This window comes from Piliocolobus tephrosceles, chromosome 17 (genome assembly GCF_002776525.5).
Source record: "Piliocolobus tephrosceles isolate RC106 chromosome 17, ASM277652v3, whole genome shotgun sequence".
Classification (NCBI taxonomy): domain Eukaryota; kingdom Metazoa; phylum Chordata; class Mammalia; order Primates; family Cercopithecidae; genus Piliocolobus; species Piliocolobus tephrosceles.
Genome location: NC_045450.1, coordinates 2,618,862 through 2,642,127, shown reverse-complemented (window position 1 = coordinate 2,642,127; position 23,266 = coordinate 2,618,862). Strand labels below are relative to the sequence as shown.

Below are 23,266 nucleotides of genomic sequence, written 5' to 3'. Positions count from 1 at the left end.
CAAAATATTGTAGGCCAGGCTGGGCACAGTGGCTCACACCTATAATCCCAGCACTTTAGGAAGCTGCGGTGGGTGGATTGCCTGAGGTCAGGAGTTCAAGACCAGACCGGCCAACATGGCAAAACCCTATCTATACTAAAAATACAAAAAATTAGCTGGGTGTGGTGGCGAGCACCTGTAATCCCAGCTACTTGGGAGTCTGAGGCAGGAGAATTGCTTGAAACGAGGTGGGGGTTGCAGTGAGCCGAGATCATGGCATTGCACTCCAGCCTAGGTGACAGAGTAAGACTATATCTCATAAACAAACAAACAAACAAAATATTTTAGGCCAAGTGTGGTGGCTCAGGCCTGTTTTCCTAGTTACTGGGGAGGCTAAGGCAGGATTGCTTGAGGCTGGGAGGTGAAGGCTGCAGTGAGCTATGACTGCACCACTGTCCTCCAGCACAGGTGACAGAACGAGACTCTTGCTAAAAAAACAAAAACAAAACGTTAAACAACATATGATATAATAATAACTGCTTTTTTCTTTTTGCAATAGATTTATTGGGATACAATTGACAAACTATACACTTCCCTCATATATTTTTTATTTATTTTTATTTTTATTTTGAAGAGACAGGGTCTTGCTATATTGCCCTGGCTAGTCTCAAACTCCTGGGCTCATGTGATTCTCCAGCCTCAGCTTCCCAAATTGTTGGGATAATAGGCCTGAGCCATAGACTCCAGCCTCTAAAAAGAAAGAAAGCCACTTCTTTATACCATAGTACTGCAAATTTTAGCCAGAGCAACTAGACAAGAAAATAAAAGCATTCAGATAGGAAACAAAGAACTGAAACGATCTCTATTCCCATATGACATGATTTTTTTTGAGGCAGAGTCTTCCTCTGTCACCCAGGCTGGAATACAATAGCACGATCTCGGCTCACTGCAACCTCCACCTCCTGGGTTCAAGCCATTCTCCTGCCTCAGTATCCTCAGTAGCTGGGATTACAGGCATGTACCACCATGCCCAGCTAATTTTTGTATTTTTAGTACAGACGGGGTTTCACCACATTGGCCAAGCTGGTCTTGAACTCTTGACCTCGTGATCTGCTCGCCTTGGCCTCTCAAAGTGCTGGGATTACAGACATGAGCCACCGTGCCCCGCTCCATATGACACAATCTTACACAAAGAAATTCCCAAGGAATTCATTAAAAAAACTAGTAGAACTAATAAATGCATTCAACAGGCTTGCAGGATACAAGAGCAATGCACAAAGCTCAATTGTTGGCCAGGTGTGGTGGCTCACGCCTGTAATCCCAGCACTTTGGGAGGCCAAGGCGGGTGGATCGCCTGAGGCCACGAGTTTGAGACCAGCCTGGCCAACATGACAAAAACCCGTCTCTACTAAAAATACAAAAAAACACCAGCCAGGTGTGGTGGCAAACACCTGTAGGAGCCTAAGGCAGGAGAATTGCTTGAACCTGGGAGGCAGAGGCTGCGGTGAGCAGAGATCATGCCATTATTGCACTCCAGCCCGGGCAGCAAGAGCGACACTCCGTCTAAAACCAAACAAACCGGGCCGGGCGCGGTGGCTCAAGCCTGTAATCCCAGCACTTTGGGAGGCCGAGACAGGCGGATCACGAGGTCAGGAGATCGAGACCATCCTGGCTAACACAGTGAAACCCCGTCTCTACTAAAAAAAAAAAACTAGCCGGGCGAGGTGGCGGGCGCCTGTAGTCCCAGCTACTCGGGAGGCTGAGGCAGGAGAATGGCGTGAACCCGGGAAGCGGAGCTTGCAGTGAGCTGAGATCCAGTCACTGCACTCCAGCCTGGGCGACAGAACGACTCCGTCTCAAAAAATAAATAAATAAATAAATAAATAAATAAATAAAACCAAACAAACCAACCTCAATTGTACATTATACACTTGCAACGGACAATTTTAATAAGAAAACAATTCCATTCACATAGCAGCAAAAAGAACACAAGCTTTTTCAAGATTCATTAAGTTCTAGAAGTGGGAGACCTAACCATTTCAAACAGTAGCACATTGTGGTATCTACCCAACATTACCATACCTGTGAATTCTGTTGGTGACAAAGTCACAGGCCCTGCAACTATGACTGTGCCTTGTTCCTCATATCCACAATTGAATGAATTGGAGGAATGCAGCCACATCAGAGGCCATTTGAGAATAAAGGTCGGATTTTTCCCCATTCAAATTCACAGACCAGGCTCACATCTGTCATCCCAGCACCTTGGGAAGCCAAGGCAGGATTTCTTGATCCCAGGAATTTGAGCCCAGCATGGGCAACAGGGAGGCCCCATCTCTACAAAAAATTAAAATATTAGCTGGTTGTGGTGGCGCGGGTCTGTACACCCGCCTACTCGTCCTGGCCGCAGGGTCAGCGCCTCCGGAGCGCCTCCTCCCGCCCTGGGGCTCCCATGGGAATTTCACCCTCCATTGCAGGCAGCTCAGACCAGGGCTTCTAGACCTCCTTTTGGTCCGTGAATTTATTTATTTTTGAGACAGAGTCTTGCTCTATTGCCCAGGCTGGAGTGCAGCGGTGCAGTCACAGCTCACTGCAGCCTCAACCTCCTGGGCTCAAGCGATCCTCCCGCCTCAGCCTCCCGAGTGGGCCTTCCTCCGTGGGAAAGCGTTAAAACGATAGTTAACAGTTGCGTCGGTATAAAGACGAATGCAATTCGAGAGGGATTCATTATTATTTTCTATTTTTTCTTCTGATTTTAACAGAAATTGGCGTTGAACATTTCCACGCGCCCCGTGAGCGCCGGGCCACGGGGGTCCGGGGCCGCGGGGGGCTGCGGATGGCGTCGGCGCGGGGGCTCGGGGGCGGGCGGGGGCGGGTCTGGGGCTGGCACCGCCCTCCGTGCCCGCTTCTCGCCCTCACAGCGGCCCGAGGGCCGGGTGTCATGGGCGGCCTCTTCTGGCGCTCCGCGCTGCGGGGCCTGCGCTGCGGCCCGCGGGCCCGGGACCCGAGCCTGCTCGCGCGCCCCAGCTCGGGTGAGTGGAGCCGCGCGCCCCGGCGGGGACCCGGGGGTCGGAAGGGGCGCGCGCCGCTCGGCCTTTGTCCGCGCACGTGCGGATCGGGGTCCGACTCCCCCAGAGGCCTCGGGGCGCGGGCTGCGGGGTCCGCCCGAGTTGGGGAAGGCGCCGGCTTGCACCCGCGCGCCCCTCCAGGGCCCGCCGGTCTAGGCGGTCCCTTCTCGCCTCCCCAGGCCCCAGGCTGCAGGCGCCCGGCGAGTTGGCAGCCTGGGCAGATCCGGGGCGACCGAGGGCGCGGGAGCCCAAGGAAGGCAGAGGCCGGCGGCAGCGCTGGGCGGCGAAGGGGCTCCCGGCCGGGGTGGGGGTGGGGAGCCGCTCCGCTGGGGCGTTCGCTGATGGCCAAGTTAGGCCAGAATCTGACTGGACGCCAGGCGCTAAGTCCTCGGCCCCGCCGCCACCCGGCCCCCCCAGCTGCCACCTCGCAGGACGATCCATGTCCCAGGGCTCCCTCCATCGGCCCTGAAAAGTGAGCCGCCGCCTCCAATGCCCGCACCAGCCGCAGCAGAGCCCCAGGCTACACAGGGCGCCCCGTGAACTGGGTTTTGGGGGAACAAACCAACCAGTGGGTCTTCCTCCCATAGGCTTCAGCCGCCTGCTGAGGTTAACTTTTCCTCTTGGCCTGGCGGGGCCCCTTTGGCTCTGTGCAGCCTCTTTGTGGGACATACAGGGTCTGGGCTCGTCTGGAAACCAGGGAGCCGATGCGGAGGGTAGCTTGGCTCTGGAGCAGCCTGGGACTGTGGGATGGTGAGGACGTCTTCTGTCTCCCTGGCAGCGTCCCCTCCAGTGGAGGACGGCTGGGGCGGAGCTCAGTGCTGACCCTGGGTCTGGAAGCCACAGGCCTTGAAACTCCACAGCAGCACAGACCCCGTCTCCTGGCTCGGGCAGGAACCCTGCTACCTTCCCTCTTCAATCTTCAGGCCCCTTTTGTCCTGTTTCAGGGCTCACCGGTGGGGAAAGTGTGTTTCTCCCTGGTTTCCTGCCACTCCTTCACCTCAAACACAGGGTGGGCTCTGGGTTCCTCCTCACGTGGAAAGTCTGGGCTTCAGACCATGTCTGTCGTCATCCAGAAGGGCTGGAGTCAAAAGTGAGGCTGGAGCTTTGCAAGATCTCCAGACTTCCCTGTGGCCACTGAGCTGGGCTGTGCCTCCGTGGACCTCGGGGTGGTCCCTGAGCTGGGCTGTGCCTCCGTGGACCTCGGGGTGGTCCCTGAGCTGGGCTGTGCCTCCCTGGACCTCGGGGTGGTCCCTGAGCTGGGCTCTGCCTCTATGGACCTTGGGGTGGTCCCTGAGCTGGGCAGTGTCTCCCTGAACCTCCGGGCGATCGCGCCATCTCAGGCAGCCTCTGCCTCTGCTGGGAGGAGCCATGGCCCCTGGGAGAGGCTAGAAGCCCTAGGGACACATTGCCTTGGGTGTCCCTGACAGGGACTATCATGGGAGCATTTCTGGCTATGGGCACCATCCTTGTCCATTCCAGAGTACTCTGCATAGAGGCAGACACCCTGAAGCCTGGTGACCCCTGGGCTCTGGCAGGGAAACCTGGGTCGTGGGGATGTGAAAGGGTGAGGTGTCGGTGCCCTGACCCCTTGCCTTTTAAAGGAGGGCCCTCCTGGACCCGGGAACGGACCCTGGTGGCAGTGAAGCCAGATGGGGTGCAACGGCGGCTCGTTGGGGACGTGATCCAGCGCTTTGAGAGGCGGGGCTTCACGCTGGTGGGGATGAAGATGCTGCAGGTAGTGGGGCTCTGGGCTTGTGGGTGTCCCCATGGGGTTAGGGTTGGGGGATCCTTCTCAGCCTTTTCACATCCCAGCCAGTGCCGGGGTAGGGCCCAGCTTGGGCAGTTGAAGGGGCAGGAGGGATCTGTTCTGCAGTGGGGGTGCTGCCCATGCTGGTGTTATCTGCAAGGTGCCTGAGGTCAGGGCATCACAGCTGCTGTGCTAGTGCCCAGGTTTACTCTCTGCGGCTCCTCCTCCTTCCCTCAATGCCACCCAGGCACCAGAGAGCGTCCTTGCCGAGCACTACCAGGACCTGCGGAGGAAGCCCTTCTACCCTGCCCTCATCCGCTACATGAGCTCTGGACCGGTGGTGGCCATGGTACGGCAGGGCAGGGGTGGTGGAAGGGCCTGGGGGTGTGTCTTCCCCCCAGCAAAGGGAGGGGCCCTGGATTGAGCCCAGGGGCCCTTGGTGTTCCCCACTTCTTCCCAACCATTCTTTCTCGCTGCAGGTCTGGGAAGGGTACAATGTTGTCCGCGCCTCCAGGGCCATGATTGGACACACTGATTCGGCTGAGGCTGCCCCAGGAACCATAAGGGGTGACTTCAGCATGCACATCAGCAGGTACGGGGGTCCTGACACACCGGGCTGCTGCTGGGGACGAGGAGGGCCAGCACTTGGGGTGGCGACAGATCCACGAGACCTGCGTGTCTTGCTGTGCTGGGTCGAAGCCAGGTGGAACATGACAGCTCACGCTGGTGAGAGCGGTGTTCTCCCAGACCCTCCTGCACACCGGGCAATGAGGCATTCCCTTCGTGTTGTATGTACCGTGCCATCATTGCCTGACACCCCAAGGGGTTGGCACGGGGCAACTTGGGGGGAAATGAGGCTCCCAAAAGCTGGGGCCTGGGCGGGTCCACGAGGCTGTAAGAGGCTGAGACCAGGCTGGAACCCGGTTTCCCAGCTCCACTGTTACTCCTTCCCTGTCTGCAGTCACAGGCTTGCTCCCCTAGACAGAGGGCAACAGGGGAACAACAGATGGTCCCTGGGACTCCTCAGGGTGCACATGAAGCCTGAACCTCACCTTGCTCCTGTCACTGGCACAGGAACGTCATCCATGCCAGCGACTCCGTGGAGGGGGCCCAGCGGGAGATCCAGCTGTGGTTCCAGAGCAGTGAGCTGGTGAGCTGGGCAGACGGGGGCCAGCACAGCAGCATCCACTCAGCCTGAGGCTCAAGCTGCCCTTACCACCCCAGCCTCCACGCAGGAACAACTACCTCCGTCAGCAAGAACCCAAGCCCACATCCATACCTGCCTGTCCCAAACCACTTACTTCCCTGTTCACCTCTGCCCCAGCCCAGCCCAGTGGTGTTTCAACCACCAACTTCAGTGCCTTTCTGTACCCCGAGCCAGCACAAGATTAGACCAATCCGTTTTGCACCAAAGTGCCGGACAGCCTTATGTGGTGGGGCGGGGGTCTTCGCAAGTTATCCTAACCTTTCCTCCAAAGGGGAGGTATTAAAATTCACCGCGCCCAGCACATGGGTGGTACATTAATTATGACTTCCGCCAACTCTGAGGTAGAAATGACGCTTTTATGCAAGTTGTAAAGAGTTGAAAAGTAAAGATGAAGTTTTGCACACCTAGTTCTATAACGTAGTTGGATGTATGAGCCAGGTGGGGGTCCAGAAACCACCAGCCTGCAATCTGGGGGAACCCAAGCTGGGAGCGAGCCGGTGCTGTCTGATCCCGCCAAAGGAGGAGCTGCCTTCCCTGGGAAGGGGCAGAAAGGGGCCGGCGGGCTGACGTCATCCAGCGCAAAAAGGGCTTGGCAGCCTTTACTGTGGCGGTGGCGCCTCCATCGCGCCCCTGAAGCCCCTGGGCCGCGGCTATGTCCAGTCCAGGAGCGGCCCTGCGTGTTTTTCCCCCGTGACCGTGGCGGGCTCCCCTCTTCCAACAGTGGTACAAGCAGGGCGCCCCGTCCTGGGTTCGCGGCATAGCCCCGCCCGGGCCGCCTCCCGGGTTCAAGGGATTCTCCTGCCTGAGCCTCCCAAGTAGCCCAGATTACAGGCACCTGCCACAACGCCCGGCTAATTTTTGTATTTTGATAGTAGAGACGGGGTTTCACCATGTTGTCCAGGATGGTCTCGAACTCCCGACCTCGTGATCCGCCCGCCTCGGCCTCCCACTGTGCTGGGATTGCAGGTGTGAGCCACTGCGCCTGGCCCCGCATCATTCTTTTTTTTTTTTTTTTTTTTTTTTTGAGACGGAGTCTGGCTCTGTCGCCTGGGCTGGAGTGCAGTGGCCGGATCTCAGCTCACTGCAAGCTCCGCCTCCCGGGTTTACGCCATTCTCCTGCCTCAGCCTCTGGAGTAGCTGAGACTACAGGCGCCCGCCACCTCGCCCGGCTAGTTTTTTTTTTGTATTTTTAGTAGAGACGGGGTTTCGCTGTGTTAGCCAGATGGTCTCGATCTCCTGACCTCGTGATCCGCCCGTCTCGGCCTCCCAAAGTGCTGGGATTACAGGCTTGAGCCACCGCGCCCGGCCCGGATCATTCTTTATTAGCCTCAAAACGGGTCATTTTCGGAAGCGGCGCGGGGCAGGCCGCGCTCCCCATGGTGTTTACGGGGATGCGAACGGGGGCCCAGAGGCTGCGAGCCCGGCCTGGACCCAGGAGCCAGGGGTATCCCACAAGTTCCGCAGGCTCCGAACGCGGCGCTGACGCCGAATACCTGTGAAAAAGATTCCGGGAGGGGACACGCAGAACGCCGGACTTCCGCCGCGGGAACCGCCCCCCCTCACGCCTCGCACTGCGCCTGCACCTCGCGCGCCGACTTCCAGTCCCAGCAGCCCGCGCGCGGGGGCGGGGCCTCCGGGGAGAATTGGGGGAGGGGCGGGGCCTCCGTGGAGAAATCCGAGGAGGGGCGGGGCGTCCGGAGAGTGGGGCGGGGCTCCCGGTTCCCGGAGCGTTCGCCACTGTGCGCGGGGTCCCGGAGGCCTAGGCAGCTGCCGCCCGCTGTCCCCGCAGTCCTCGCCGCGAGCGTCATGGCCCAGCCGCCGCCCGACGTGGAGGGGGACGACTGTCTCCCCGCGTACCGTCACCTCTTCTGCCCGGACCTGCTGCGGTGAGCGGGGCCCGGGAAGCGGGCGCAGCCTCGGTGCGGCGTCCGGTCCGCGGGCGCGGGCGCCCCCACGTGGTCCCCGTAGCGCCGAGAGGGCCGGCGGGGACCCCACCGAGGGCTCGTGTGTTAGGAAACCTGTCTCGCCTGGCTCCTTTCTTTTTTTTTTCTTTTTTCTGTTTATTTTGAGACGGAGTCTCGCTCTGTCGCCCAGGCTGGAGTGCAGTGGCGCGATCTTGGCTCACTGCAAGCTCCGCCTCCCGGGTTCAAGCGATTCTCCTGCCTCAGCCCGGGTAATTTTTAGTAGAGGTGGGGTCTCACGATGTTGGTCAGGCTTGTCTTGAACTCCTGACCTCAGGTGATCCACCCGCCTCGGCTTTCCAAAGTGCTGGGATTTACAGGCGTGAGCCACCGTGCCCGGCCCAACCTGGCTTCTTCTTTTTAACATAACATTTTAGGTTGAAATCATTTTTCCGAAGAACCAGAAGGCCCAGGAATGCCGGGTTTTGCCCAGCAGCTCTTCATTTTCCTGCAAACGCCTTGGTGTTCACATGGGAAGGCAGCCCGGGTAAAGGTCGAAGTCCTCCCTCACTCGGCCAATGGGCGGATCCTTTTTTTTTCTTTCCTTTTTGCAATTTGCAACATGTTCAAGTTTTTTTTTTTTTTTTTTTAGGGACCGTGGCTCTGTCGCCGGGCCGGGAGTGCAGTGGCCGGATCTCAGCTCACTGCAACCTCCGTCTCCCGGGTTCTCGCCATTCTCCCGCCTCAGCCTCCTGAGTAGCTGGGACCACAGGCGCCCGCCACCTCGCCCGGCTAATTTTTTGTATTTTTAGTAGAGACGGGGTTTCACCGTGTTAGTCAGGATGGTCTTGATCTCCTGACCTCGTGATCCGCCCGTCTCGGCCTCCCAAAGTGCTGGGATTACAGGCTTGAGCCACCGCGCCCGGCCTATTCAAGTTTTTATTACAGATTTGATCTTTTGCCAGGAGCAGTGGCTCACGCCTGTAATCCCAGCGCTTTGGGAGGCCGAGGTGGGCAGATCACCTGAGATCAGGAGTTCGAGAACAGCCTGGCCAACATGGTGAAACCCAGCCTCTTCTAAAATTACAAAAAATTAGCCGGGTGTGGTGGCGCACACCTGTAATCCCAGCTACTTGGGAGGCTGAAGCAGGAGAATTGCTTGAACCCGGGAGGTGGAGGTTGCAATGAGCCGAGATCGCGCCATTGCACTCCAGCCTGGGCAATAAGAGTGAAACTCCATCTCAAAAAAAAAAAAGAAAAAAAGTTTTAAGTTATGTTCTCCAAGCAAAGGTATTGACAATTCTTTTTGAGTGTTCTGCAAAGTAAAAAATAAAAAAATAAAAATAAAAATTTTTTTGAAACGGAGTTTCACTCTGGGTTCAAGCAATTCTCCTGCCTCAGCCTCCCAATTCTGCTTCAGTCTCAGTGCGCCCAAGTGGGACTATAGGCACACGCCACCACGCTGGGCTAATTGTATTTCTAGTAGAGATGAGGTTTCACCATGTTGATCAGGCTGGTCTGGAACTCCTGACTTCAGATGATCCACCTGCCTCAGCCTCCCAAAGTGCTGGGATTATAGGAGTGAGACACTGCGCCTGGCCCAAAATTAATCTTTAATCATTAAGAATAGGAAAGGCAACTTAGAGCTCTGCCCATCCATCTGGTACAATTTGTGCCAGTCATACTGATTAGTACGCATTTAATATGTACAAGAAAATCTCTAATAAATAAAAAAGCCGTATTATCCTGACCTAGCTTGCTGAATCTCAGGAATCATCTTTGACGTTCATGCCATGCAGGGCTTAGGAGAGAGGAAACTATAACCTCTATCTTGTTTAAACCAGGGTTATTTTTTCTGTCTTGTATCTACTTCTGTCAATTTCTGTCGAAATACTCACTGCAACCTCCGCCTCCCGGGTTCAAGCGATTCTGCTGCCTCAGCCCGGCTAATTTTTTGTATTTTTAGTAGAGGTGGGGTCTCACCATGTTGGTGTGGCTTGTCTTGAACACCTGACCTCAGGTGATCCACCCGCCTCGGCTTCCCAAAGTGCTGGGATTTACAGGCATGAGCCTGTGCACCAAAATACTCTTTCCCCCACTGCACTTTGCAAGTTTGTATCAGCACAAGTTCAAGACCAGCCTGGGCAACAAAACAATACCCCTTTCTAGAAAAAGTAGAAGAAAAATCAGCGGGGCACAACGGCATGCACCTGTACTCCCTGAAGCAGGAGGATCCTTCTAGCCTGGGAGGTCAAGGCAGCAGTGAGCCGTGATGGTGCCATTGCACTCCAGCCTGGATGACGTAGCAAGAATTTGTCTCAAAATAAATATATAAAATACTATAATTTTATGAATTTTCATTTTATTTATTTATTTTGAGACTGTGTTTCGTTGTTGTTGCCGAGGCTGGAGTACAATGGCGTGATCTCCACTCACCACAACCTCTGCCTCCCGGGTTCAAACTATTCTCCTGCCTCAGCCTCCCAAGTAGCTGGGATTACAGGCACCCACTACCACGCCCAGCTAATTTTTCTATTTTGAGTAGAGACAGGGTTTCACCATATTGGCCAAGCTGGTCTCAAACTCCTGACCTTGTGGCCCGCCCACCTGGGCCTTCCAAAGTGCTGGGAGCCACCGGATGGCCCAATAGGGCTCTTCTAACGGAGCCTCCTTTTTTACTCTCAGGGACAAAGTGGCCTTCATCACAGGTGGCGGCTCTGGGATTGGGTTCCGGATTGCTGAGATTTTCATGCGGTGAGACTGCTTTGTGTCCCCTCCCTGCTCCCCGCTTCTCCCTGCCTGGGCCCTGCTGGATGCTGGACCCCTGGAAAGATGCTGGTGGGAGGTAGAAGTCCCCTGCTCATCCACCTGACAGGATCCAGGTGCCTGCCAGAGGCACTGGGGAGGGGTCGAGGATTGCCCTGGGGGGAGTCAGGACTTCGGGGCTCCTACAGGTCAGTGGACATTGTGTGGCTCTGGTCTGGGGCCTGCTGGGACCTCGAGAGTCAGGGCTGTGTCAGGCCCCAGTGCTGGCGCCCTGCAGAGCACATTTTTTCTTGGGACGCAATTCTGTGGCTTCAGGCCGGGGTCAGCAACGTAACCCACCTGACAGCGGCTAGAGTTAGGCTGACGTGGGAGAGGGACTCCTCTTCGGTTCCCCTGAGGCTCTTGCTTTTCAGACCAGAAAGGTGAGTCCCACAGGAAGAGATTTGGCCTTTCCACTGGTGGCTCTGTGCTCGGGGCGTCTGAGGACCGAACGGGACATTGCGGCTCCAGTGGGATCTGCCTATCAGGGGTAGCTGCCTTTGTGGCTGAGGACTGAACGGGACATTGCGGCTCCAGTGGGACCTCCCTAGCAGGGGTAGCTGCCTTTGTGGCTATTGTGGGGAAGCAACTCCCAAACCAGAAGAGCGGAGAAATCAAAGAACAAGGCAGACAGATTCCGTTTGTCCCTGTGAGGTGATTTCATTGGGGAATTTATGGGCAGAAGTGTAGGCGGGTGGCTGTGAGAGAGACGGGTGGCTGTGAGAGAGACGGGTGTCTCCAAGCTGTTACGCCCAGGCCCAGGGCTTCTGTACCACATGGAAAAGGTCTTGCTTCAGAGGGAGTGTGTAGGAATTTGTTGAGGATAACATCAAGATTGTTTTGACCTGAAGGCAGGACTTATCTTTGTGCTCTTCTGCAAGAACAGTAGATAAGCTGGAAATTGGAAATCCTAGCGGCCTTCCTGGAACCGGGGTCCCTAGAGGCCAACGTGGTGGATTTGCATCCATGTGGTCAGGAAGGGGAGTAGGGAGCACCCCGCCTCAGAACGGTCTTCCACGCCAGCCCCACAGGGAGAAGGGGGTGGAGGATGTGGGCCCAGCAGGCCCCAGGCAGATGTGTGGGCTGGGCCTCTCTGGCTCACAGCGGTCTCTGTACCTGGTGTTTGGGGCAGGGCTGGCAGGCCTGTGCGGTGGGATGTCCCATGCCAGAAACCCCAGGGTGGGCACCACCTGAGGTCCCTCCAGAGTTGCTCAGTCCTGTTCACGCCCCTGTGCCCTCTGCCAGCCGGGCCTTCAGCCCTGGACTGGTACTTCTGCCCGAGAGACTCCTGCCCGGGAGCTGGGCAGACGCTCCCTGGGAGTGCCCCTCGCCTGCACTGTGCTCACACCTGCTTCTGGTTTTGCAGGCACGGCTGCCACACGGTGATCGCCAGCAGGAGCCTGCCACGAGTGCTGATGGTGAGAGGACCTCTCCCGTGGTCCCCTGTGTGGGTGGCTGTGGGGGTGCTGGGCCTGGGCCAGGAGGGTCCAGAGGCTAAGGGGATGTTGGCACCAAAATTTTTTTTGGTTTTGAGACGGGAGTCTCACTCTGTCGCCCAGGCTGGAGTGTGGTGGTGCGATCTCGGCTCACTGCAGTCTCTGCCTCCCAGGTTCACACCATTCTCCTGCCTCAGCCTCTGGAGTAGCTGGGACTACAGGCGCCCGCCACCACATCTGGCTAAATTTTGCATTTTTTTGGTAGAGATGGGGTTTCACCATGTTGACCACCATGGTCTCAAACTCCTAACCTCAGGTGATCCGTCCACCTCAGCCTCCCAAAGTGCTGGGATCACAGGCGTGAGCCACCGTGCCCAGCTGGCACCAAAACTTGCACCTCTCCTAAATATGGAGCTTCAGTGTAAGTGGCCAACCAGAGACACCTTTGACTTTTTAAAAATCTAGTTATTGGCTCCTGGAAGGGACCTTCCTGTTTGGGGGTAACGTGGCCCCAAGAAAGATCTCTGGGCTCACCTGGGTTATTTAGGTGGTCCGTGCGTCCCACCCACCGGAGCCCTCAACCTGTGAGGAGAGTCTCACCTGTGCCGCTGGTCTGCGGCAGGGGCAGGACGTGGGTGACAGTGGCCTGGAGGGCGATGCAGAGAGAGGATTCTAGGACGGGTGGCAGGGGCAGGGAGACTGTGGCAGGTTCCCACAAACATCTCCCAGGGCTGTGGGTACCTGCAGGCTGTGTGGGGCCCAGCAGCAAACCCAGGGTTCCAGTGGAACCCGGACGCATTGTCCTCTGCAGATTCCAAAGGCCTTTTCTCCAGGCCGGGGCTGCAGGGCTGCTGTCTGCCTCTTTACCTGGGCTTCTAGGCCGCCAGGAAGCTGGCTGGGGCCACCGGCCGGCGCTGCCTGCCTCTCTGTATGGATGTCCGAGCGCCCCCAGCTGTGACGGCTGCCGTGGACCAGGCTCTGAAGGAGTTTGGCAGAATTGACATTCTCATTAACTGTGAGTCGGTGCTGTGTGAGGGTGGTGGCTTCTCACAGGTTGGTGGTACCCATTGGAGGCCCTAGAACTCTGGTCCTGGGGTGGGGACTGTGCCATGGAACCTAGCTGTCTGCCCTGGGGTGGGCTGTAACCCCTCCAGGTGCCTGAGGCCCAGACTCTGTCTCCAGGCCTCTGCCTCTCTGTCTCCGGTCTCTGTCTCTGGCCCTGTCTCCGGCCCTCTGTCTCCGGGCCTCTGTCTCCGGGCCTCTGTCTCCCGGTCTCTGTCTCTGGCCCTGTCTTCGGCCCTCTGTCTCCGAGCCTCTGTCTCTGGCCCTCTGCCTCTAGGCCTCTGTCTCCCGGTCTCTGTCTCCGGCCCTGTCTCCGGCCCTCTGTCTCCGGGCCTCTGTCTCTGGCCCTCTGTCTCCGAGCCTCTGTCTCCGGGCCTCTGTCTCCAGCCCTCTGCCTCTAGGCCTCTGTCTCCCGGTCTCTGTCTTCGGGTTTCTGTCTCCAGTCCTCTGTCTCCCGATCTCTGTCTCCGGCCCTCTGTCTCCCGGTCTCTATCTCTGGTCCTCTGTCTCCAGCCCTCTGTCTCCAGCCTGACTCCGCTTCTCTGGGTGGCAGCAGGTCAGCACAGCTGCAGTCCAAGTGGACTCCATGATCACGGCTAAATGGCAGAGTCGGGTGCCCTTGTGTCCTGAAATTCCCTCTTAAAAAAAAAGTGATAGCCTTTTTTTTTTTTTTTTTTGAGATAGCATCTCACTCTGTCACCCAGGCTGGTGTGATCATGGCTCACTTGAGCCTCTACCTTCTGGGCTCAAGCCATCCTCCTGCCCCAGCCTCCTAAACAGCTGGGACTACAGATGTGGGCCACCATGCCTGGGTAGTTTTTGTATTTTTTGTTTTTCGTAGAGATAGGGTCTTACTGTGTGTTGCCCAGGCCGGTCTCAAACTCCTGGGCTCGAGCAGTCTTCTTTCCTTGACCTCCCAAAATGCTGAGATTACAGGCAAGAGTCACCAATAAAATAAAAGCTAGCCCGGCCTAGCTTTTTTTTTGAGACGGAGTTTCACTCTTGTTGCCCAGGCTGGAGTACCGTGGTGCAATCTCAGTTTACTGCAACCTCGGTTCAAGTGATTCTCCCATCTCAGCCTCCTGAGTAGCTGGGATTACAGGCACCTACCACCATACCTGGCTAATTTTTGTATTTTTAGTAGAGATGGGGTTTCATTACATTGGTTAGGCTGGTCTCAAACTCCTGACCTCAGGTGATCCGCCCACCTTGGCCTCCAAAAGTGCTGGGATTACAGGCATGAGCCGCCGCGCCCGGCCCCCAACTTTTATTTTTTATCACAGTTTTAGGTTTATAGAATAATTAATAGTACATGGAATTCCATACTCCCACCCACAGTTTTCCCTGTTAACATCTTGCATTTGTTACAATTGATGAACCAACATTGGGTTCACTCTGCAGAAATTCGTTTTGAAAAACATCCTGTGTATTAGTTTCCTGGGCTAACAGAGTACTACAACCTGCGTGGCTGAAACAACCGAAATATAATCTCCCAGTTGTGGAGGTCAGAACCTCCAAGGGGAAGGTGTTGGCAAAGCTGTGCTCTCTGAAGGCCACAGGGGAAGCCTGTTCCTGCCTTCTGCGTGGCTTCTGGTCCTGCCACAGTCCTTGGCCCTCCTGGGCTTGAAGACTGTCGCTCCGCTGTCTGCCACTGTCTTCACGTGGCGTGTGTGTGTGTTTTTTTTTGAGACGGAGTCTCGCTCTGTCGCCCAGGCTGGAGTGCAGTGGCCAGATCTCAGCTCACTGCAAGCTCCGCCTCCCGGGTTTACGCCATTCTCCTGCCTCAGCCTCCCGGAGTAGCTGGGACTACAGGCGCCCGCCACCTCGCCCGGCTCGTTTTTTGTATTTTTTAGTGGAGACGGGGTTTCGCCGTGTTAGCCAGGATGGTCTCGATCTCCTGACCTCGTGATCCGCCCGTCTCGGCCTCCCAAAGTGCTGGGATTACAGGCTTGAGCCACCGCGCCTGGCCCTCTTCCCTTGTTATACGGATGCTAGTCATTGGATTTAGGGCTCACCCTAATTCATTGTGACTTCCATGTAATTCGATTATCTCTGCAACCTACCCCATTTCCAAACAAGGCCACAGTCAGGGCTTCAGCATGTCTCTTCTTGGGGACGTAGTGCAGCCAGGACACCCATCTTGCTCCGGTCATTTTGGAATTTATCCTAGAGCATGGGTCTCCTCCCTGTGCCACAGGGCATCTGGGCTCCCTCCTGCACCCTCCCCTCCACCCACCTGGCCACCGCCCAGCTGGCATCCCTCTCCCCAGGCTCCAGCAGCTCCTGCGGTCTCCCACTCTGCAGGTGCGGCTGGGAACTTCCTGTGCCCCGCTGGCGCCTTGTCCTTCAACGCCTTCAAGACCGTGATGGACATCGACACCAGCGGCACCTTCAATGTGTCTCGCGTGCTCTATGAGAAGTTCTTCCGGGTGGGCGTCCTCCCGGCGGGGGCCTCCGCCTTACAGTCACCATCCACCGCCCCGCGGCCTCCGCCTCACGGCCGCCCGCCCACCGCCCCGCGGCCTCCCCCTTACGGCCGCCTGCCCACCGCCCCGCGGCCTCCCCTTTACAACCGCCATCCGCCGTCCCGCGGCCTCCCCTTTACGGCCGCCCACTCACTGCCTCAGGCCTTGTGTGTTGCAGGACCACGGAGGGGTGATCGTGAACATCACTGCCACCCTGGGGAACCGGGGGCAGGCGCTCCAGGTGCATGCAGGCTCTGCCAAGGCTGCTGTGGGTATGACCCCCTCTGCCCAGGTCTGCCCACCTGGGTTCCCACTGGGCCCTCTGCTTCCATCCCAGGAAGCCAGCAGTCTCCAGGTGAAGCTGAGCCCAGCTTCAGGCAGGGAGGCCTGGCCTTGGCCCTGACCCCCGCAGAGGGCAGAGCGGCCCCTTCATATCCAACTTTCTCCCGTGCAGACGCGATGACACGACACTTGGCTGTGGAGTGGGGTCCCCAGAACATCCGCGTCAACAGCCTCGCCCCTGGCCCCATCAGTGGCACAGAGGGGCTCCGGCGACTGGGTACGGCTCTCAGGGAGCCCAGGCCTCCCACAGATCCTCCCCTGGGGCACAGGGTACCCATGGAAGCTTCCAGAACCTTGGCAGGGGGTATGTTGAAAGCCCTCACGCCTGTAATCCCAGCACTTTGGGAGGCCGAGACGGGCAGATCACGAGGTCAGGAGATCGAGACCATCCTGGCTAACACGGTGAAACCCCGTCTCTACTAAAAATACAAAAATTAGCCGGGCGCAAAGGCGGGCGCCTGTAGTCCCAGCTACTCGGGAGGCTGAGGCAGGAGAATGGCATGAACCCGGGAGGCGGAGCTTGCAGTGAGTGGAGATTGCCTCACTGCGCTCCAGTCTGGGCGACAGAGCAAGACTCTATCTCAAAAAAAAAAAAAAAAAGAAAAGCCCTGTGCTGGTTCCATGGTGGCAACTATGTTCGGTGTCTGGCCTGATCCTGCTCCATGCTAGGCCTTGGGGACACTTGAGTGTGCCCTTGCTGTTCCCAGATGCCTCTCAGGGAATGAGCTGGGGGAGAGGGGAGGGTGCTGGGTCTTGGAGCCCATGGGGCCTAAGCCTTTTGCTACCCTCCAGGTGGCCCCCAGGCCAGCCTGAGCACCAAGGTCACTGTGAGCCCACTGCAGAGGCTGGGGAACAAGACCGAGATTGCCCACAGCGTGCTCTACCTGGCCAGCCCTCTGGCTTCCTATGTGACGGGGGCTGTGCTGGTGGCCGATGGCGGGGCATGGTTGACGTTCCCAAACGATGTCAAAGGGCTGGCGGATTTCGCATCCTTCTCTTCTAAGCTCTAGGTGAGGTGCCGCTCCCGCTTCTTGGGGTCATCTTTGTCCTTGGATGTTGGTCGCTGCATGGGCAGGTCTCTGCGGGACCCACGGGTCTGGCGTCTCCTTGGTCCCCATCCTGCCGGCCCTGCACCAGCCTGTCCACACGTGGGTGCTGCCCCATGGGGCTGGGCAGGAGGCAGGTGCTGCATCCTACCAGCCCTGCGCCAGCCTAGCCACACGTGGGTGTTGCTCCGTGAGGCTGGGCAGGAGGCGGGCGCTGGGGCGCTTGCTCTTCTGTAGTGGCCTCGGCCTCTGTTGGCATTTCTGGCAGGTGCTGGGTGGCTGAGGCAGCCGAGTTGTTTTAGGGGGAAGCCGTCCTCAGCCGGCTCCTAAGTTCTGGAACTTCTGCAGGATTCTTCTGGCCGCTGCTTCCCTCCGCCTCACAGCCAGGTGGAGAGCACCAGTCTGAACCAGCAATGCCTGCAGCCCAGCCCCTCCTCCGGACACTCAGCTGTTTCTGCACTCTCCCTCCCCATGGTCCCAACTCCAGGGCAGGAGCAACCGGACAGTGGGCCTGGCCCGTGGAGCTGCCATGCAGGTGTCTGAGGGCCAGGTGCCACGCAGGTGGTGCGGGTGCAGACAAGATACTGAGATGTCCCCTGCCCCATGGTCAAGGCTGTCCTGCCTGCCTGGGTCCGGGGCCTGAGGGAGCCACATGGATCCTGAGACTTGTGTTCTCTTGGCTGAAAACACTGAGGTGCTCCCGTCGGTGCATGGCCCATGAGCTGGGATGGGCCTCAGGCTGCCCACAAGGTCCGCCCCTCTGTCTCTGCACCACCTGTTTGCACAAACACACTTTGCTACAATCTTGCTAGATAGTGCATTTTCTTAAAAGATAATCTATTTACTGTGAAAATAAACTGGACTTTGCCAAAGCTTTTAGAAGGAAAAGAGCATTAAAGAGAATTGCTGGTGACCCTGTCGTTTATGGGTTGTGTTTCCTTCCTGTCTTTTCTGTGATTTATTATTATTATTATTATTATTATTATTATTATTATTACTGTTTTTGAGGTGGAGTCTCGCTCTGTCGCCCAGGCTGGAGTGCCGTGGTGCAATCGCGGCTCACTGCAAGCTCTGCCTCCTGGGTTCGTGCTATTCTCCTGCCTCAGCTTCCCGAGTAGCTGGGACCACAGGTGCCTGCCACCACGCCGGGCTAATTTTTGTATTTTTAGTAGAGGTGGGTTTTCACCTTGTTAGCCAGGATGGTCTTGATCTGCTGACTTCGTGATCTGCCCACCTTGGCCTCCCAAAGTACTGGGATTACAGGCATGAGCCACTGCGCCTGGCCTTATTTTTTTTTTTTTTTTTTGAGACAAGAGTTTCGCTCTTGTTGCCCAGGCTGGAGTGCAGTGGCGCGATCTCAGCTCGCCACAACCTCCGCCTCCCGGGTTCAAGCGATTCTCCTGCCTCAGCCTCCAGAGTACCTAGGATTATAGGCGCCTACCACCACGCCCGGCTAATTTTGTATTTTTAGTAGAGAACGGGGTTTCATCATGTTCGCCTAGGCTGGTCTTGAACTCCCAATCTCAGGTGATCCGCCCGCCTCGACCTCCCAAAGTGCTGGGATTACAGGCGTGAGCCATTGTGCCCGGCCTTCTGTGACCTTTAGAACTCTTCCTGCCTCATGCTGGAAGCCCTAGGCTACAGGCAGGGTCCCGCTCCCTTGGTAGAGGCCGCATGCTCAGATGCAGCCGACACTGAATGTTGGGCCCACGTTCAGGACTCCAGCCTGGGTGACAGAGCGAGACTCTGTCTCCTAAAATAAATAAATACAAAATAGTGCATCGGCCAGGTGTGGTGGCTCACGCCTGTAATCCAAGCACTTTGGGAGGCCAAGGTGGGCAGATCACCTGAGGTCAGGAGTTCGAGACCAGCCTGACCAACATGGAGAAACCCATCTCTACTAAAAATATAAAATTGGCCGCACGTGGTGGCAGGCGCCTATAATCCTAGGTACTCTGGAGGCTGAGGCAGGAGAATCGCTTGAACCCAGGAGGCAGAGGTTGTGGTGAGACAAGATCATGCCATTGCACTCCAGACTGGGCGACAAGAGTGAAACTCCATCTCAATACATAAATAAATAATAAAATAAAGAATAAACAGTGGCTGAGGGCTGGCCTCACCTGATGAATGTGGTCACTCCAAAAGCCGCCGTGAGCTGGGAGAGAGGCTTCTTCTAGAAAATGTGTCAATAGACCATCCATCACGGGTTTCTGGCTGGCACCGACCAGTGTAGCCGTGAGCTACACACACCCTGCTACTAAGTTCTCAGCAGGTTCCTGAGTTCCTTCCAGTGACCGCACAGGTCTCAGCGCCCCTCTCTGGTGCCAGGGAACCTGGGAAACCTCAAAGGCAGCTGGGAGGTGCCAGACTGCACCTGACAGGTGTTTGTCCAGGCAAGAATGAGAAATATTCGCCAGAAATGAGAGGAATTACCTTTCAGCTCTTCGACCATCATGTGTCACTTGGAAAATTGTTACACAGGGGAGAAGAGAGTGATGAGAACTAGACCTTCGCTGCTGCTTTGGAAAATGTGGAGGGGCTGAGAGAGGAAGCTCTGCACGGCCTCTCCTGCTGGCTCCTCAGGGCCCCTCTGCAGGCTGAGGTTTTGGCCTCGGGGAGCATGGAGGGTGCGGAACAGGGGCTCTGGAAAGCTCCCGGCCTGGCGGGAGCCGAGGCTGCCAGGTCGCCCCAGGAAGACGAAGCAGGCACCGTAGCCTCATAGTGAGGTGTTAAAATAAGAAAATCAACAAAACTCGGGCTGAGTCAGGAGGAATTCAGTTGTGCCTTACACACTCATGTTCTATTTTTACTCTAAGACATGTACTTTACCAAATCTGAAGTGAGAATACAAATTCTTCCCCACTGAATAACATACCAATAAACACAAGTGAATGTGCTCTCAACTGCTGGAGGCCACGAGGGACAGCGTGACCTGGTCCTAAAAGTGACTTCACTCTAAGTTTACTTACTGAATATAAAATGTTAATCTAGATTTCAAAGTTGTCTGACCAGGTGCGGTGGCTCATGCCTATAATCCCAGCACTTTCGGAGGCCAAGGCGGGGGGATCACTTGAGGTCAGGAGTTCAAGACCAGCCTGACCAACATGATGAAACCCTATCTCTACTAATAATACAAAAAATAGCCGGGTGCGGTGGCGGGCACCTGTAGTCCCAGTTAGGAGGCTGAGGCAGGAGAATTGCTTGAACCCAGAAGGCAGAGGTTGTAGTGAGCCAAGATCATGCCACTGCATTCCAGTCTGGGCGACAGAGCGAGACTCCATCTCAAAAAAATAAAAAGTTGTCAGTTAAAAATAGTTTGCAGGCAGTTTTTGTTCATAGTCTTATGGATGCACAGTTGACACAAGGCAAACCGCACACATGTAGAGTGTGTAGTCTGATGAGGCTGATGTGTCTACACCGTGAAGCCGTCAGCACTATCCAGGCTGCAAGTGCACCTGGTAATCCCTCCGTCTCACCTGTCCCTAACCCTTATTTCCCAAGCGACTGCTGATTTGCTCTTTGTTGCTATTTATGGTTTTTTTTTGTTGTTGTTGTTGTTGTTGTTGAGACGGAGTCTCACTCTGTCGCCCAGGCTGGAGTGCAGGGGCGCCATCTTGGCTCACTGCAAGCTCTGCCTCCCAGGTTTACGCCATTCTCCTGCCTCAGCCTCCTGAGTAGCTGGGACTACAGGCGCCCGCCACCACGCCCAGCTCATTTTTTGTATTTTTAGTAGAGATGGGGTTTCACCATGTTAACCAGGATGGTCTCAATCTCCTGACCTCGTGATCCACCGCCTCGGCCTCCCAGAGTGCTGGGATTACAGGCATGAGCCACTGCACCTGGCCTTTTTTTTTTTTTCTTGAGATGGAGTCTCGCTCTGTTGCCCAGGCTAGATTGCAGTGGCTTGATCTTGGCTCACCGCAACCTCCACCTCCGGGGTTCTAGCGATTCTCCTGCCTCAGCCTCCCCAGTAGCTGGGATTTCAGGCATCTGCCACCACACCTGGCTAATTTTTTGTATTTTTGTAGAGATAGGTTTCACCATGCTGGCCAGGCTGGCCTTGAACTCCTGACCTCAAGTGATCCACCCCTCTGGGCCTACCAAAGTGCTGGGATTATAGGCGTGAGCCACTGCACTGGTCTCAGTATAATTCTCAAGTATGTTTTGGTATTTTTACTACAAATGAAAGCATTTGAAAACAAGATAGGTCATTGATTATGTGTTTTTAAACTTAACAAAAATTTGCTGGGCATGTTGGCTCACGCCTGTGATCCCAGCACTTTGGGAGGCTGAGGTGGGAGGATCACCTGAGGTCAGAAGTTCCAGATCAGCCTGGCCAAGATGGTGCAACCCCGTCTCTACTAAAAATACAAAAATTAGCCGGGTGTGGTGGTGGGCACCTGTAATCCCAGGTACTTGGGAGGCTGAGGCAGGAGAATCGCTTGAACCGGGATATGGAGGTTGCCATGAGCCGAGACCATGCCATTGCACTCCAGCCTGGGCAACAAGAACAAAACTCTGTCTAAAAAATAAAAACAAAAAATGATATGATAAAGCATGTATTATTCTGCAAGCTGCTTTTTCACCCGGCTTGTCTAGCAGTCTGCCGTGTCAATTGTGCAGATGTGGTGCACTTACTTAAACTGCTACACTTCACAACAGACAACAGGCTCCACTGAAGCTGTTCGGTTCTTCTTCCAGAGAAATACAAACACCTGAGGGAAACAAGTCTTTCCATCGCCCTGGGAACATGTGCAGTTTCTCTGGCAGGCACCGGAAGGCGGATCCCACACTGGAGTACTCCGACCTTTAGCTGCATGCGTAGCGCCAAATTCCCACTCACTGGTGTCCTCAGACTTACTCTGATTGGTATCCAGGGCTACATTCACACATTTTCCTGGTTACCTGTGAGGTTGAGAGTCTTTTTTATGTGTTTGCCGGCCACTTGAATTTCCTCTTCTGGAGCTGCTTATTAATATTCTTTCCTCGTTTCTCTACCGGGTTGCTGTTCTTTTACCGTTTTTTGAGAAATTTTTTGTGTATTCTAGAAATGAGTATTTTGTCTGTTAAATCCTTTCTAACTATCTCTTTTCCTAGTTGCTACCCCAATATTTATATATTGGAGTCCTAATGCCAATGGATGGTATTTGGAGATGAGGTCTTTGGAAGGCATAATAATTTAGGGTTTGGGCCGGGCGCGGTGGCTCACGCCTGTAATCCCAGCACTTTGGGAGGCCAAGGCAGGCAGATCACGAGGTCAGGAGATCGAGACCATTCTGGCCAACATGGTGAAACCCCATCTCTACTAAAAATACAAAAAATCAACTGGGCATGGTGGCGGGCGCCTGTACTCCCAGCTACTCAGGAGGCTGAGGCAGGAGAATGGCTTGAACCCGGGAGGTGGAGCTTGCAGTGAGCCGAGATCATGCCACTGCACTCCAGCCTGGGTGACAGAGCGAGACTCTGTCTTAAAAAAAAAAAAAAAAAAAAATCATAATTAGGGTTAGATGTGGTCAGCAAGGTGGGGCCCTCATAATGGGAACAGTGCCTTTATCAGAAGAGACAGTCTTTTTTTTTTTTTTTTTTTTTTTGAGATGGGGTTTTTCTCTTGCTGCCCAGGCTGGAGTGCAGTGATGTGATCTTGGTTCACTGCAACCTCCGCCTCCCGTGTTGTAGCGATTCTCTTGCCTCAGCCTCCCAAGTAGCTGGGATTACAAGTGTGCACCACCACGCCCGGCTAATTTTTTGTATTTTTAGTACGGACAGGGTTTCACCATGGCCAGGCTGGTCTTGAACTCCTGACCTCAGGTGATCCACCCGCCTCGGCCTCCCAGAGTGCTTGGATTACAGGCACGAGCCACCACACCCGGCCTTTTTATTTTTTTTTTTGAGACGGAGTTTCCCTCTTGTTGCCCAGGCTGGAGTGCAGTGGTGTGATCTCAGCTCACTGCAACCTCCACCTCCCGGGTTCAAGTGATTCTCCTGCCTCAGCCTCTCGAGTAGCTGGGATTACAGGACAAGCCACCACATTCAGTTAGTTTTTGTTTTTGTTTATTTTGGTTTTTTTGAGATGGAGTCTCGCTCTGTTGCCCAGGCTGGAGGGCAGTGGCGCAGTCTTAGCTCACTGCAAGCTCTGTCTCCCGGGTTCATGCCATTCTGCTGCCTCAGCCTCCTGAGTAGCTGAGATTATAGGCGCCCGCCACCACGCCTG

General features: G+C 55.7%; 2 protein-coding genes across 4 annotated transcripts; both read left to right on the top strand.

Moving 5' to 3' along the window:
- Positions 1-2,406: 2,406 nt before the first annotated feature.
- Positions 2,407-6,403, top strand: NME4 (NME/NM23 nucleoside diphosphate kinase 4). 2 transcript variants are annotated; one of them, XM_023189088.2, is made up of 5 exons: positions 2,407-2,768; positions 4,646-4,779; positions 5,039-5,140; positions 5,271-5,383; positions 5,866-6,403. In XM_023189088.2, exons 2-5 carry the CDS (start codon positions 4,765-4,767, stop codon positions 5,987-5,989), a joined length of 354 nt encoding a protein of 117 aa, XP_023044856.1. In that variant the 5' UTR covers positions 2,407-2,768; positions 4,646-4,764; the 3' UTR covers positions 5,990-6,403. The 2 variants fall into 2 exon arrangements, with proteins under 2 accessions (XP_023044856.1, XP_023044855.1); XM_023189087.1 differs by lacking the exon at positions 2,407-2,768 and adding an exon at positions 2,886-3,008.
- Positions 6,404-7,215: 812 nt separating this feature from the next.
- On the top strand, positions 7,216-17,971 carry DECR2 (2,4-dienoyl-CoA reductase 2). 2 transcript variants are annotated; one of them, XM_023189085.2, is made up of 9 exons: positions 7,216-7,884; positions 10,585-10,653; positions 12,071-12,122; positions 13,020-13,155; positions 15,507-15,631; positions 15,846-15,939; positions 16,122-16,313; positions 16,802-17,019; positions 17,404-17,971. In XM_023189085.2, exons 1-8 carry the CDS (start codon positions 7,805-7,807, stop codon positions 17,017-17,019), a joined length of 966 nt encoding a protein of 321 aa, XP_023044853.1. In that variant the 5' UTR covers positions 7,216-7,804; the 3' UTR covers positions 17,404-17,971. The 2 variants fall into 2 exon arrangements, with proteins under 2 accessions (XP_023044853.1, XP_023044854.1); XM_023189086.2 differs by having other exon boundaries at positions 7,226-7,884; positions 16,122-16,226.
- The last annotated feature ends 5,295 nt before the right edge of the window (positions 17,972-23,266 follow it).

Coding starts and splice junctions, on each gene's coding strand:
- NME4 (XM_023189087.1), top strand. CDS start 2,918: ATGGGCGGCCTCTTCTGGCGCTCCGCGCTGCGGGGCCTGCGCTGCGGC. Junction 4,780..5,038: donor TGGGGATGAAGATGCTGCAG/GTAGTGGGGCTC, acceptor AATGCCACCCAG/GCACCAGAGAGCGTCCTTGC. Junction 5,141..5,270: donor CTGGACCGGTGGTGGCCATG/GTACGGCAGGGC, acceptor TTCTCGCTGCAG/GTCTGGGAAGGGTACAATGT.
- DECR2 (XM_023189085.2), top strand. CDS start 7,805: ATGGCCCAGCCGCCGCCCGACGTGGAGGGGGACGACTGTCTCCCCGCG. Junction 12,123..13,019: donor GCCTGCCACGAGTGCTGATG/GTGAGAGGACCT, acceptor CTGGGCTTCTAG/GCCGCCAGGAAGCTGGCTGG. Junction 16,314..16,801: donor TTCCAGAACCTTGGCAGGGG/GTATGTTGAAAG, acceptor GCTACCCTCCAG/GTGGCCCCCAGGCCAGCCTG.